The sequence below is a fragment of the Marmota marmota genome, unplaced genomic scaffold (genome assembly GCF_001458135.2).
Source record: "Marmota marmota marmota unplaced genomic scaffold, marMar, whole genome shotgun sequence".
NCBI lineage: Eukaryota > Metazoa > Chordata > Mammalia > Rodentia > Sciuridae > Marmota > Marmota marmota.
Genome location: NW_025999990.1, coordinates 38,518,349 through 38,535,189, shown reverse-complemented (window position 1 = coordinate 38,535,189; position 16,841 = coordinate 38,518,349). Strand labels below are relative to the sequence as shown.

Here is a 16,841-nt window from a genome sequence, read left to right as displayed (position 1 = left end):
CACATGGGAGGCACTGGGTTCGATCCTCAGCACCACATAAAAAAATACACATATTAATAACGTGTAATAATAAAGGCATGCTGTCCATCTACAACTACAAAAAAGTTTTAAAAAACACTCAATAACTACAGAATAAAAGGAAATTACTTCAACATAATTAAGATCATATATGAACAACCCACATATCTTATTGGTAAAACACTGAAAAGCTTTTCTTCCAGAATCAAGAATAAGACAAGGGTGCCTCTTCTCTGCTCCTATTCAATATAGTAATGAATGTTCTATTCAGAGTAGTTGGGCATGAAAAAGAAAGGAAAGGCATCCAAATTATAAAAGATTACAGACATTGTGATCTTATATGTAGAAACTCTATCAATTCCACACAAAAATATTGTTATAAATAATGAATTGAACAAAGTTGCAGGGCACAAAATCAAAACTCAAAAAATCAGGTGCATGCTCTCGTAGAGTATTAATCCTAGCATGCTCAAGGCCATGGGTTCAATTCCCAGTACAGCAAAGAAAAAAAAGAAGAAATTTGAATAGTAACTTTTAAAAATTTTGTCATGCCAGGCACAGAGGTGCATGCCTTTAATCCTACTTACTTAGGAAGCTGAGGCAGAAAGATCACAAGTTCAACTTGTAACAACTTAGGGAGACTGTCTCCAATAAAGAACTAGTAAGCACCCTTTACTAGTTCTTTATTTAAAATATTTTGAGACAGATGGAACTGTCTCAAAATTCTGACAGGGGATGGTACTAAGAGGCAGAATATTCCTAGTTTCAATCTGTATTCACACACATACACAGAATTCATTTACAGTAACATCAAAAAGAATAAGATACTATTTAGAAAAAATTAAACTGAGGAGGTAAAAGACTTCTATGCTGAAAAATATGAAATGTTGCTGAAAGAAATTAAAGAAGATACAAAGAAGTAAATGCCCCTCATTTATGAATTGGAAGACTTAATTTATTATGAACATGCCAGTACTATCCAAGGCAGTATACAGCTTCAGTGGCATTCCTATCAAAATCCCAATGATATTTTTAATAAAATCTGTTTGAAATTGACGAAATCTCAAATGGCCCTGAATTGCCCAATCTTAGAAAAGAACAAAGCTGGAGGTCTCATATTTCTTGATTTAAAAACTCAATACAGGGCTGGGATTGTGGCTCAGCGATAGAATGCTCGCCTAGCACATGTGAGGCCCTGGGTTCGATCCTCAGCACCACATAAAAATAAATAAAGATTTTGTGTCCAACTACGACTAAAAAAATAAATAAATACTTTTTTAAAAAGACCTCAATACAAATGGGCATGCTGGAGCACACCTGTAATCGCAGCAGTTTGGAGGCTGAAGCTGGAAGATCACAAGTTCAAAGACAGCCTCATCAACTTAGTGAGACCCTGTCTCAGAATAAAAAGTAACGTGGGCTAGAGATGTTGCTCACTGGTTAAGCACCCCTGGGTTCAATCCCTGGTACCAAAACACACACACACACACACACACACATTCTCTCTCTCTCTCTCTCTCTCTCTCTCTGAAGTCCTTATTCCCACTGAGTTCAAAGCCAGACTTCTTTATCTACTATACCTGTACTATGGACAGAGTACTTGAATGCCCCTTTCCTCACTTTACTCATCCATTTGAGTACTTCATTGATTTGTTACAAGAATTAAGGGAGTAATACATATGATTCATTGAAATAGTGTCTGGGCACACAGTGGTAATTCCAGCGACTCAGGAGGCTAGGTAGGAGAATTACAAGTTCCAGGCCTGCCTCAGCAACTTAGTGAGGCCCTAAGCAACATAGTGAGACCCTGTCTCTAACAAATGAAAAGATCTCGGGATGTGGCTCAGTGACAAAGTGTCCCTGAATTCATCCCCAGTACCAAAAAAAGAAAAAAAAAAAAGATGTCTGACATGTGTTGAACAGATATTATTATTACTACTAGTAGTACCATATATGGTTAATATATAAAAAGGTCAGGTACAGTGGCACAAGCCTGTAATCCCCGTGGCTCAGGAGGCTGAGGCAGGAGGATCATGAGGTCAAAGCCAGCCTCAGCAACCTAGCTAGGCCCTAAGCAACTTAGCAAGACCCTGTCTCAAAATAAAACATAAAAAGGGCTGGGGATATGGTTCAGTGGTTAAGCACCCTCAAGTTCAATCCCTGGTACCTAAATAAATAAATAACAAGAAAGGATGTGGCAAAATATGTACTAGCTTAAGAAAGTATCCATTTTATATTTATATGAATATACATGTATAATATAAAGCAAGTATAATATAAAATGGCAAGTTACAGAAGAACATGTATAATATAATTATATTTATGAATTTTGGAATGGTAGCTTTTGTTTCCTAGTTTATAGTGAGCATATGTAAAAAAAATATAGTTTCACTTTGAAAAAAATGACATTTTGTTGATATTGTTATACTGTGCTTTAAATGTTTAGGAAACAAACCTTCAGAAGAATGAAAGAATCTTTTTAAATTATATATCATATGGAGTTCCATTGTATAAATTTTATATGATGATAGTATTTTCAAGATAATGTGGTATAAATTTAAAATAAATTGAGAGCTCATTTGTTCTATATATGGCTTGCTTTTAAACAAAATGAAATTATGATTTTAAATGCTTTCCCCAAATAGAATTTGTTCTCTTTTGCCTAACCAAATGATGGATATAATTGCTACTTATATTCAAAACAGACATATAAAACTATATTATTTATAAAGTTTGGCAAATTTATCACTGATTATTTTTTCCTTGAATCAGTTATATTACTACTTCTTTATGTCACTTAGTTTTGTATCACATTTCACATTGTAAAGAGAAAATACTTTGGCATACCATATCTGATTATATTTCTTTTTATTTTTTTAAATTTTTTTATTAGTTGCTCAAGACAATACAATGATCTTGACATATCATATATTTGATTCAATACAAAATTACATATCTGATTATATTTCTAATTGAAGATTTTTGTTTGTTTTAAATTTTTTGCAGTATCGACTATTATACCTAGGGTTTCCCGTATGCTAGGCAAGTGTTCTACCATTGAACTACATCCCCATTGCTTTAAATTAATTGACTAATTAAGACAGATCCTTGCTGAGTTGCCCAGGCTGGCCTTGAACTTTTAGTCCTTCTGCTTAGTCTTCCTAGTGCCTGTGATTACATGTATGTGCCACCATGCCAAGCAAATTGACTGAAGTTTTCATCTGTAGGGTAAACTAATCAATCTCTTGCTGTTTCTTTATCTTAGATAACTTTTGCAAAGAGAAGAGAATTGGTTTCTTTTCTTTAACTGTGTATGTGATGATGATTCACACCCTACATGAGTGTTAGGGGGATTGCAAACAGAGGTTCAGAACAGTTTCTTCATTGTTAGCTAATATTATCTGTCTTCAGATTCTTTCAGGTTTCTAGAAATAGGTTTTGAAACTCTGTTGAAGGGAATCCATGAAAGATGGATAGTTATGTGAGAAAGATTTTATAAAACTGTGTTTTTTTGTTTGTTTTTTTTTTGATAGTCTATATCCTCAATGATTTCTTTTTTTTTTTTTTTAATTTATTTATTTTTTACTTCTTGGCGGACACAACATCTTTGTTTGTATGTGGTGCTGAGGATCGAACCCGGGCCGCACGCATGCCATGTGAGCGCGCTACCGCTTGAGCCACATCCCCAGCCCTAAAACTGTGTTTTTTGTTTTTTGGTTTTTTGGCAATCTAGTTAGTATTAAGAGAGTGGGGAAAGAAAATGGCCAAATAAAAGTCAAATGCTAAATAAATCTTTAATACAAATGTTTGTGACCATTTTATCAGTTGAAGTTTGTAGTCAGTTTGTTATTCCTTTGATAGAACACATCTGTTTCCTTATGGAAGTATTAAGAACTAATCACAAGACATTTTGATACTGTAAAAGCAAAGTCATATGTTTTCTTTTTCTGGCTGGGTACAGTGGTGCACACCTATAATCCCGGCTACTCTGGAGGCTGAGGCAAGAGGACTGCAAGTTCAAGACAAGCTCAGACAATGAGGCAAGACTGTCTCAAAATAAAAAATTTAGAGTCGGGGTGTAGCTCAGTGGTAGAATACTTGCACAGCATGTTATAGGCCCTGTATTTTTCCCCAGCATTGAAAAAAAGTTTCTTTTTTTCTGTTTCAACATCTTGATTTTTAAATCTTGATCTTGGGCCAAAAAAATATGGTTTTATTAAATGCAGTTTTAATTCAGTGGAAGTATGTTTCACAATATAAAGTAAAACTCTTATTTTCAGGAGATTAAATCTAGCTTATTATTAGTGTTTAAATCATTCTTTTTACTGGGGATTGAACTCGGGGGCACTCAACCACTAAGCCACATCCCCAGCCCTATTTTGTATTTAATTTAGAGACAGAGTCTCACTGACTTGCTTAACAACTTGCTTTTGCTGTGGCTGGCTTTGACTCGTGATCCTCCTGCCTTAACAGGAGCTGAGCCCAAGTCGCTGGGATTATTGTGTGTGCCACCATGTCTGGGTCTTTTTTTTTTTTTTTTTTTTTTTTTTTTTGAGCTACATCCTTAGCCCCTAAACCATTAATCTTGAAAACTATTTTCTTTACAAAAAAGAATGCATCAAATTAAGTTTGAAAAGGGAATAAATCAGAATGTTTAAGTGACACCTTATATCATAATTCCTTTATAAAGGTCATGTATTGAGAAAAAAAGATGTTATAAAGAAAGGTTTGATTGGAGAAGGAAAATATGTATTATGAAAAAAAGTATTTTTGTAAAATTTTGACTATTTTTATAGGATTGACTGCTGATGCTAGAGTAGTAATAAACAGAGCCCGGGTGGAGTGCCAGAGCCATAAGCTTACAGTTGAAGACCCAGTCACTGTAGAATATATAACTCGCTTCATAGCAACTTTAAAGCAGGTAAGCTAATATTCTATTAGGTTTCTTCAAATCAGTTAAAATATCTAATCTAGTAATAATCCATTATTTTAGGTTCTGTCATAGAAACAGTACAGCTACCCCAAGCATTTGATCTATCAATCTACTAGATACTTTATTCTTTCTCACAATTACTTCACAGTCACACTCTTATTCAGATAAAAATGCATTGACTTAATCACTAGATATCCCAGTCAATTTCAATTCTGGAAATTATATAAAACTTAAAAGAGCATAAATCTATAATCTTTTAAGGCAATTTCTACACTTCTGGAGATACAGATACTAGCATTCTTTAATTTTTTTTTTCCGAAGAAATGCCCATTTTTTTCACCTATGAATCTAAACACAGCTGATCAAGTTTAGATATGACTTCTTCTGGAACCCATACATAGATACGTGGTTTAATGATAAATGTAATCATGATGTATACAAGTATTATTTTTCTCTTGTTTTACGTGTATTTTGTATATGGCAGCAGAGGCTGTGCATAGAATTTTTATGAAAAGAATTGTAAATTTGTAACAGTGGGATTGGGACTGGTAAGGTCTGGGGCAGAAGATAGATCTCATGAGCACCTTTTGTACTTTTATATTATTTTAACCCTGTGCATATATAATTTTTTTATTTAAAAAAATTGATGAAGGGGATATAGCTCAGTTGGTAGAGTGCTTGTCCCACATGCACAAGGCCCTGGGTTCAATCCCCAGGACCACAAAAAAAAAAAAAAAAAAAAAAAAAGTTGATTAAGCAAAAAAAAAGTAAAAAGTCTTCTCCTCTAAGGTATATTTACAGAGCAACTACTTCATGCCTAGAGGTACACTAGGCACATTAGGAAGTACAGAGGAATTAACACATAAACTTTATTTTCAAAGAGGTTCATAGTTTAACTATTAACATTGAATTCTGAAGTGGCTTTTTTAAAATTCATATAATAAAATTGAAAAGTAAGAAAATAAATACAAAGCCGGATGCCATGGCACATGCCTATAATCCCAGCAGCTTGGGTGGCTGAGACAGGAGGATTACAAGTTCAAAGCCAACCTCAGCAAAGGTGTTGTGCTAAGCAACTCAGTGAGACCCTGTCTCCAAAATACAAAATAGGGTTGGGGGGATGTGGCTCAGTGGTTGAGTCCCCCTGAATTCAGTCCCAAGTACCTCCCCCTGCAAAAAAAAAAAGGAAAATAGACACAATATATAGACAAGACCAGGAAGAAAGCTACTGTTAAGCTGTTTCAAACCACATAATTAAACACAGACACAGAATTTTATACGGTTATACAAAGTTGCCCAAATTTTTAGTCCTTAGCTTTCTATCATGGCTGCTTTTTTGTATGACATGTAGGAGCACCAGTCTCAGTGTGAATTCCATCCTTGGAGCACAAATCCAGGAAGTTCCCTGGTACTGAAGTAATAAGAAATATAATTGGTTCCCAGTGCCACTTTGTCTGTGAGAGAAAAAAAACAACATGCTTTTTATTCAAGAGAAACAAAGGGTCCCTTGTCTTGGGACTGAAAGAAATATCTCACTTGGGTTTTTAAGTAAAGATAACTAGTATAAGTGAACAGAATATATTTGTTAATAATAGTATCAAATAAGGATACTGGATGATAATAGTAGCAATTATAGTGTTCCTCAAGGTAAACCAAGGATGTGCTTCAAAAGTATACAACTCATTGAAGTCAGTTTTGCTGAGAACCAAGATGGGTATGGCATGAACACTGTTCTCTACTATTAAAGAGGTTACAGTCTAGTTTGTTACCAAAATGTACACAACACAATAGGAAAACATTTTGAGAAAATGTAAGTCCTGAGAACCTCCCCGTGCAAAAAAAAAAAAAAAAAACCCGAAAGGAAAATAGAAACAATAAATAGACAAGACCAGGAAGAAAGCTATTATTAAGCTGTTTCAAGCCACATAATTAAACACAGACACAGAATTTTATACAGTTATATAGAGTTGGTAGAGTTGGTTTTATTTTACAGATTGTATACATTAATTTCTTTCAAAATTTGTTATGAATTGAGATTAGTCCAGAAAGAATTCTAAAAATGTGTAGAATAAGAATTAGGAAAGGAGATCATTTTGATAGCAATTCTCTATTAATTATTAGAATTTGTATGTAATAATTAAAATAGTGTTATTCTAAAAATAAATTTTATTTTTCAGAAATATACCCAGAGCAATGGACGAAGACCTTTCGGAATCTCTGCCTTAATTGTAGGTTTTGATGATGATGGTATCCCAAGATTATATCAGACAGATCCCTCTGGTACTTACCATGCATGGAAAGTGAGTCTTCAATTTGTTAATATTTTTTGAGAAATTGAATAAATGTTTTCACTTTTAAATGCTTAATAGCAGGCGGGGGTTGTGGCTCAGTGGTAGAGCACTTGCCTAGCATGTGTGAGGCACTAGGTTCGATTCTCAGCACCACATGAAAATAAATAAAGGGCCACCAAGAACTAATAAAATATTTTTTAAAAATAAATAAATAAATAAATGCTTAATAGCTTTCAGGGACATGACAAAATTATGTTGCATTAAAATGTTTGCACTGGCCAGAGATATGAAAAATTGTGCTCTATATGTGTAATGTAAATTTAATGAATCTTGTCATATATAACAAATTAAAATTATAAAACAAATGTTTGTACTGTCAAAACCTTTATAAATATAGTCAGCTGGTCTGAAATTATAATTTTTGGATAATGAAATGCCTTGGTGTTTATTAATGGATCCTTTTCCTTACTTTTGAAAAGATGTGACAGACCTGACAAACCTAAATGGCCAAATAAGAGAAATACTGTCTAGTTTGTATTGAGCATTCATTTTTTTTCCAAATTAGTATTGCTTCATATAGATGCTTGTTTGAGTAAAATAGTGTTTTTGCTTTTAGTGAAGAACTAGATGGGCGCTTAAACTCCATACTGAAATGCTTAATGTGTTCTCTATTCTAGGTCAGTCAGAGCACCCTAAACTGTGATATATACTTATTTGTTAGTATACAGCAATAATCTCTACATAATTTGTGGACTATAATTTGTTTCTTGGATAAATTGTTATTCTTGTATTTGTACCAAACTGCTTTGTTTTATGGTACACTCAAATCCAATACAAAAGCCCAGAAAAACTAGTAGCAGTTTCTAGAAATGAATTTTTATATATTCTCATAGAATAAGATGATAGTTCAGAAATGTGACTTTATCAAAAGTTTAAGTACATAGGTTTTAAATAATTTCCTGCTGAATTTAGTTTACTATTGCCAAATAAATTAAGTGGGAAATATTGCTATGGTCTTTATGCATGTATTAAGAAATTGTTTTTCTCTCACCATATGTGTAAGATACTGTTTTATAAACCAGTTAACCAGCTGGGTGCAGTGACACACACCTGTAATTCCAGAGGCTCAGATGGCTACTACAGGAATATTCCAAGTTTGCGGCCACACTTAGCAACTTAATGAATCCCTAAGCAATTTAGAGATACCCCATCTCAAAATAAAAATGGCTGAGGATGTAGCTCTGATTTCAATCCTCAGTACCACAAAAATAAATCCATTTAACCAGATCACTAAAACAGTGGATTGTAATCTTCCAACAAATACCAGAATACCTGTGCCAGATGCAATCTTTTAATTTGCTTGTGTAATCTAATTGGTAATCAGAAGGTATGGATTTACCTGGTGCAAATATCAGAACTTTTTAACATCTACTAGGTTTCTGTGCCTTCCAAATCAGTGACCTAAACAAAAGAAGTTATTATATTCCCATCTTTAAATAATTTAAAGCCTGCCATCTTCTGTTTGCATTTATCATTACATTTACTATTTATTTCAATATTATAACAGCAATTTCCAAGTATACATGAAGTTTTCATTTTAAATTGCTTTCTGGGGACTTACAAAGAAGTATTTTAATTTTCTCTTGGGAAAATTATGGAATTCTTTTTATTATTTATTTTTAGTTGTAGTTGGACACAATACTTTTATTTATTTATATGTGGTGCTGAGGCTCAAACTCAGGGCCTCGCACGTTCTAGGCAATTGCTGTACCGCTGAGCCACAACCCCAGCCCTGGAATTCTTATAATCATTCTACATTTTATTGATCATTTCATTGATCTGAACTGTGCTCTGCTGTGGTGTCTTCAGGCCACATGATAGAGTTAAGAACATGTGAACAGTTGTGAATATGCACACACATGTGCCTCACTATTGTTATTTTACTCACTTCTTATATTCTTATACTATGGTTTTTTATAAGGCTTTGGTTGAAGTATTATGCAACTTAAAAAACTCATCTATAACAAAACATTTGAAAATTTTTTTATTTTATGAATTTGGTAATTGAGATTCAGGGATTAAGAGATTGATTTAGGTTCACATCCCTACTTAATAGCAACATTAAAATTAAAACTCAGTAAATACTGAAGCAATATTGGAATAAACATTTAATTCTTTCCACTATAACATGTAACCGCCCTTAGCCAGTTGACACTCTGTACACATTATATAAATTCTGATATCCATTTTTGAAAGATAGAATAAAAACTGATTTGATTTCTACTTCTGAGGGAGTATAGCATTTTATCTAAGATCAGGTTTTTTGGTTTGTTTTGTTTTTCTGTGTTCCATTTGTTTGTTTTTATGATGACATATTATTTCAGGTAGCGTAACAAAATGGTGCAGTGGACTATTGGGAGCAGCCATGGCACTGACTGGCATTACAACACTTTGCAGTGCTAGATTTTAGTCTTACAAGGTACAGAAAGAAGAACATGTATAATAGGTAATAGAAATGGGAAGTTATAAAAATAAACTGGCTTCATGACCTGTTATAGAAATGAGAATAGAAGTAGCTGATGCCAGTACTTTAGTTTGTTGTGGGCTCATTACCTGGCACATGACACAGCTTTCCTTCCTTCCTTCCTTGTTACTGGGGGTCGAAACCCAGGAAACCCTACCTTTTTTTTTTCTTTCTTTTTTGAGACAGGGTCTCATTAAGTTGCTGGGACTAGCATCGGAACTTTTGATCCTACCTAAGGCTCCTGAATGGCTCAGATTATAGGTATGCACCATTGAACCCAGCTCACAACTTTTAATTCTGAAGGTTCTGGTCCATTAGTGATCTTGCCTTAGTGGGTTATAGAGCCTTCCATTAACTTTTTCACTTTATGGGGAAGTGCTAAGAGAAACCTTCAGAAAATCTCTTTGAGTTCTAATATCTTCTCCCTGGTCCCATTGTATAGTAGTCATTTTTAATTTTAATAATCAGAATAAATCATAGTATCTGTTATGATTTAGATTTAGGTGTCCTCCAAAAGCTCGTGTATGAGACAATGCAAGAAAGCTTTGAGGTGAAATGATTGGTTATGAAAGCCTTAACCTAATCAGTGCATTAATCCTGTGATAGGGATCAACTGGGTGGTAACTGTAGGCAGGTAAGGTGTGTCTGGAGGATATTAGTCATTGGGGCCCTACCTTTGGGATATATATTTTGTTCATGTAGAGGGGAGTTTCTATCTCTCTGCTTCCTAACTGTCATTTCCTGAGCTGTTTCCTCTACCACTCTTCCACTATGATATTTTGCCTCACTTTGGACCCAGAGCAACAAGAGTTAGTTGGTCATCTGTAGATTGAGACCTCTGAAACCATGAGCCCGCAAATAAACTTTTCCTCTTCTAATTGTTTTTGTCAGGTCTTTTGGTTACAGCAGCAAAAAAAAAAAGCTAACTAAAACAGCATCCTTACAATGATAATAACTCCTTCTATAGGTTCATATAGAGCAGAATCCTAGCCTTGACAGATGTTGTCATATAACTGCTACTGTAACTGAGTCTTCACATTTCTATCTGACTGGCTCCTTCAAGGTGATAAAAAATATAATAAGAACCAGTGAATGCCCTGAGCATATGTCAGTTTCCCTGCTTCTTCACAGTTAATTCATTGCTTAGAAGCAATATTTTGTAGGATACCATGATGTATAATACTGAAAAGCATTCAGTAAATGTACATTTGGCATATGTAAGGGTAAACTGTAAGTTCCTCTTCCAGTGAGATAATGCTGCTACTCCTTCCATGATGGAAGAGTTCAGCAAAATCAGTTAGTCATGTTGGCAAGTCAACTTTAAATTTTTGTTTCTTGAACCCAGGGCCTCCCATGTGCTAGGTAAGCACTCTGCCAGTGAGCTGCATTCTAGGCCTCCTAATTTTTTTAAAAAAAATGACAAATGAAAATTTTATGTATTGGTGAAAATGTGATGTTTTGATAACACACCTATCACCATACCTAGAATCTATTCTCTATAAGCAGTTTTTAAGTCCCCAGTATATTATTATTAACTATAACCACCATGCTATACAGTAGATATCCAGAACTTATTTATCCTGACTAAAAGTTTGTACTCTTCAACTAGAAAGTTCCAATTTCCTTCCCTCCACCAGCTTCTAGTAACTACTATTCTATTGTTTCTATGAGTTTGATTATTTTAGATTCAATGTAAGTGAGGTCATTGACTATTTGTGTTTGGGACTTAGAAGAAACTTCTTTAAAATTGTTGTAACAGGTTCCTGGATTTGTCAAATTAAAAACCATCCTTTTATAAAAACCTCCAATGCTAGAATAGAATAGTCATTATATTATGAGGTTTGTTGTTGTTGTTTTTGATAGTGCAAATGAACCCAGAGGCATTTTACCACTGAGATACATGTCCAGCCCTTTTTATTTTTATCTTGAGATAGGGTCTCTCTAAGTTACTCGGGGCTTTGCTAAATTACTGAGGCTGGTCTTGAACTTGTGATCCACCTGTCTCAGTCTCCCGAGTCATTGAGATTTTAGGCATGTACCACCATGCATGGCTTTCATTATAAGTTTTTAAATGTACATTTGAACTCAAAAGGAAGAAAATTCTAAAGTGGCAACTCTCAAAATTCCATCTGCAAATCCCTGGTCCATAAGGTGAAAAAAAAAAAAAATCATTTTCAGAGACCTCACTAGATTAATGCTTACTTCATCTGCAGCACAGCACCCTCTGCTGATTCTTTCCTGGGCAACAAGAGCTGGTGGTCAGAAATTCATCATGTCTATTTCAAAAATCCATCCCAGGGAGATCTTTAACTCTTATGAAAATCCCACGTTGAAGCTGTTCTTTTCACCTTAAGACAGTAGTTTTAGGCTTCTAGATCACCATGATGTGAGCTGCTTCCCTCCACCACACTCTTCCACCACGATGTTCAGCCTCACCTCAAGCCCAGCAGAATGCAGCCAGCCTTTTCTGGACTAAGACCTCTGAAACCAACTCCAGAACCTCGGAAAAGTAAAGCTGCCTTTGAACTCTGAACACTGAACACAATATTCCAGTCTTTGCAACAAAAATTTCTTTTGAAGTCCACCTGACAGGCAAGCAGAGAGGGGAAGACAGATGTAAAGGGTGGGAGATCAAAGTACAGACTCTGGAGCCTATTCCTTGGGTAGCACTACAGATACATAACCAAACCAAACCAAAGACAGAGACAACAAAATGTGTACAAGGAATAAACAATGACTCAGGATTCTGGATCCACAACACAGAATGCATACTGAAATAAGGCAAAAATGGGAGGGTGGGATTGAGCAAGGACAATGGTTATATTAAAGAGAGAAGTATATGCAGACATGAGAGAGTAACAATAAATCCATGTTTAAGACGGAGCTTCCACAGCCAGTTACAAAGCCATCTAAGAAGCCCTTTATAGGTCCTTAGACACTTGAGCCTATTAAACCCTAAAATTTCAATTCTGGAACTATTGGAACTATTTCAGTGAAATGGACACAAGTGAAATAAAATAGAATAGAAATAAGAATCTTTAAAAAAAAAAAAAGTCTTTTTAGAGCCGCTGTACCCAGTAGTGTCTCAACTGGTATTTGTGGAGGCTGTAGCACCAGGATCTTGATAAGTCTTGTTCTATGGAGAAGGGTGTCTAAAAGGCTGCTGAGCACATCAATAGTATTGCACCTTCCCTGGTTAGCAATAAATCGAGTGTCATGGGACAGAAAATTGATAAATAGATGGTGATCAAAATGGGTGAAATAGAAAATAAATCCAAGTTCGTGTGAGTCCCATTCTGGGGCTCTCTCAAACTGTCACCACTGAGAAGGAGGTACACTGTATTGCCGTATCACAGACTTTACTGGCAACTCCAAAATAAGACTGCCAGTTCTGAATTCCTCCTACCAGTTCCAGCTTTTAGTATGATTTTTGCTGGCTTTCATGGTGGCAGAACTCAGGCAGGAGTTGATGATCCTCCCTGTTAGTGCAGCCAACTTCATCCATGCATATTGGAGTAGAGGACTACCATTCATAACCTGAAAAATGTCATCAAAAAGACAGATGGTGGGGCTGGTGTTGTGGCTCAATAGTAGAGCACTTGCCTAGCATGTGTGAGACACTGGCTTCCATCCTTGGCACCACATAAATAAAATAAAGGTATTGTGTCCATCTACAACTAAAAATATGTTAAAAAAAAAAGAAGAAGAAGAAGAAGAGGAGAGATGGTAAAGATGCTACAAAGTGGGGTCAAGTGCATGTTTGCATCTAACATCCTGAAAATTAAGAAATCCTGGAGCTACTGAAAAAATCAAATCAATAAAAACCTATTATACTGTTTAGATGGTAATTAGCATGGATATAGCTGTCTCTGAGTTCTTCAGGTCTGGGAAGTATGAGTTGGACTTCAAGTCTTCTGATGACACTTGATATCATCACACTTGATAGCTGTCCAGCCTGTACAAGTTCTTCATCAAGGACTATCCAGTATTGTCTGTCAAAGAACCCTTTTACCAGGAATGATCTCACCGTGACCTGCAGGTACCCCTGGCTATTTAGCTCCTGTCCCTGATGTTGACGTAGGCAGCTTGAGACCCCCCAACTAGTACTTGCCAAGAATTATGGTAGTTAGCTCCCCTTTCCCATCCCTGTGATGTTCTCACTGGTTCCTTACAACTTACATAAAAGTCAAGATTGACCGCTTGGACCCTCCTGGAAACCTCATCACTGTGGTCATGCCATTAGCTCAAAACATTGTTTTTTTCTTCTAACCACTTTGTGTTTAGAACCAGGTATATCGCCCATGTAATTTCCAAGGTGTCCGTAGGGAAGATGCTCAGTGGCTTTGTGTGCAAAAGAAAACATCTCAATGACCCATGAAGGAGGAAAAATCCAATTTTCATAATAATACCAAGATTGTATTTCACTTTTTTAAATTTTTTATTTTTAGATATGCATGACAGTAGAGTATATCTTGACATATTTTATATAGAGTGGAGTATAACTCCCCATTCTTTCAGTTATATATGATATGGAGTTACAGTGCTCATGTATTCATATAAGAACATAGGATAGAATGTGGTGGACATCATTATCCAAAGTACATGTATGAAGAATCTAATTGGGTGTCAACATACAAACAGAGATATAAAAAAAAAAGAACATAGGAAAGTTATGTCTGAATTCTACTACCTTTCCTATTCCCTTCCCTTCATTCCCCTTTGTCTAATCCAATGAACTTATATTCTTTCCTCTTTCCCCTTTATTGTGTGTTAGCGTCCACATATAAGAGAGAAGATTCGGCCTTTGGTTTTTGGGATTGGCTTATTTCACTTAGCATGAGAGTTTCCAGTTCCATACATTTACCAGCAAATACCTATTTCATTCGTCTTTATGGCTGAGTAATATTCCATTGTGTATATATACCACATTTTAGTATTTCACTTTTTCATGTGTGGACATGTGCCTTATGGTATAAAAGCAATAAAATTTCTGATAGTTTAGCATCCATCTGTGCTAGTACTCATTTTTATTCTTTACCACCATGAATTTGTGTTAAATGAATAAATTCAACTTTTATATAAGTTGTGTTTGATGAAAACAGTAAAAGTTATTAGTTAATTCTGTTAAATCTTGACCCACATATACATCTTTCTAAAATTCTGTCTAATGATCGGGGAGGCTGGGGTTGTGGCTCAGCAATTGAGCGCTCACCTAGCACATGAGAAATACTGGGTTCAAACCTCAGCACCACATAAAAAGAAATAAAGGTATTGTGTCCAACTACAAATATATATATATAAAAATTCTAATGAAATGGAAGTACATAGAAGGCCTGTCTGCTGCAGGGTCTATGGACCACTGCCTTGAGGAAAGGCAATTATGTGTTTGTTCTGAATTGTAAGATGAAATAGCCCCCCCTTTGCATTCTTTTTGAACTTCATTTTTACTTGGTAGAAAAAAAAGACAACAACAGTAATTATTGAGATATGGAGCTCTGGAAGCCATGTTCTCAATAATGAGCAAACTCGAATCTTTTTACTTTAAAGAAACAACTGATAGTATTTGTTGCTAATGTTAAAATTCAAGTTTTCATGCAAATTTTGGAAAACATGCATGTGCCACAATTATAAGCTTGGCAGTTCCTCAGTTCATACAAACTTCTTTGATGAGACTGATGGTGAAATTAACAAGCATAATTATTTGATATTAGAAATCAAAAGGGCCAACATTTAAAAGATCTGCATAATGTAGTGAACCTGTTTAAATATTAACTTATTTAAAAATAATAAGCCAAGATACTTTAATGTAACAAAAGTACAAAAAAATTCACTCATGTGGTTGCAGATTCCAAATTGCAATTAACTTTTAAGAAATTACCACCCCCTCATCAAGAATGCTTTGAATGGGGCAGTGACAGAGGACCTTGTCATGTCAAAGCTGGGCACACACATGCCCAGGTGTACCGTCCTCACGTCTGTCCTTCCTGGCACTAGCAATGCTTTCTACAACTCTTCCTTCTTCATCTTGGCACTGAGTCTCTTCATCTCTGCCCTGACCCCCTCAGGCAGGCCCATGCTGCCCACTGGCCCATCTCTTCCTTCTCTGAACACAGTATCGTGAAGATGATGCCATAGAACACTGAGGTTGCGCATTCTCAATTGCCACCAACAGTTGCCACCTACCTTGTTCACACCTTCAGGGAGGAATTCCTCCTGGCCAAGGTCACCAACTAAAAGTCATGTTTACACTGGCTCAAGGGGAGAGACTCCCTCCACACCAGGTCGGGGGAGTGAAACTGTCTTCACTACTTCATGGAGAAGAATGCTGTATACTGCTTAAGGCATGTGAGTCCCATGTATTCTGGCTCAAGGCCAGAAAGTTATCTATCTACACTGCAGAGAGAGGCATAGAGGTCCAGGCCTTGGAGAGGACAGCTGGTGGGATCCTGCCGTCAGCTTGAGGCCCCACCTTTATTTTCATCAGCTTACATTTTAATCTTTGGAACAAAAATGTTCTGATCCAATTTTTAAAACCAATTTAAGAAACAGGTCAGAATAAATGGGAGAAAGAACAGAGGGGCAGGGCAAAGTGTCCCAGGCAGAAAAGTCTCTGAGGTCTTCCACAGGTGGGGGCAGAAGAGAGATGAGCTGTCCACTGGTGGTGTCTGGATCAGCTCTCCCCTTCCTTGGAAGGATGCTGCTGCTTATGGATGTAATGTGTTTCTTTTCTATGTCATTGGAGCCACTTACTGCTGATGCATATCATGCAGCAGCACGTTTGTCAGACACAGGCAATGATCCTCCTCTTCACCCACTTCCAACCATTTCTGTCGCCATGGTCTTGCTCTGTGGATGTATCCTAAGAAGAACTGCTGCTGTCTATTCTGGACTGCCTAATGAAGGTGGCAGAGGGATTGGGCATGTGGAAGCAGAATCAGACTGGGAGGAACTGCTGAGAGATGGGGGCCTTTGCAGGCAGGAAATGGGAGGAATGGTAGACAGGCTCACACTTGTGCTCTAGCTGTTGGGCCTCCTCAGGCAGCTGATACTCATAGGGAAAGGGAAAGATACAAAG

At 36.1% G+C, this 16,841-nt stretch overlaps 1 protein-coding gene across 4 annotated transcripts in view; it reads left to right on the top strand.

Annotated features, from left to right (window-relative positions):
• Psma8 (proteasome 20S subunit alpha 8) overlaps nt 1-16,841 on the top strand; it is a 55,703-nt gene that overhangs the window by 16,946 nt on the left and 21,916 nt on the right. For 3 of the 4 annotated variants that reach the window (XM_015482254.1, XM_048806609.1, XM_048806611.1), the window contains exons 3-4: nt 4,815-4,939; nt 7,129-7,251. In XM_015482254.1, coding sequence (XP_015337740.1) covers nt 4,815-4,939; nt 7,129-7,251 — 248 coding nt within the window. Of the gene's footprint in view, nt 1-4,796; nt 4,940-7,128; nt 7,252-16,841 lie in introns of all 4 variants that reach the window. The other variant, XM_048806608.1, reaches the window with a different exon arrangement.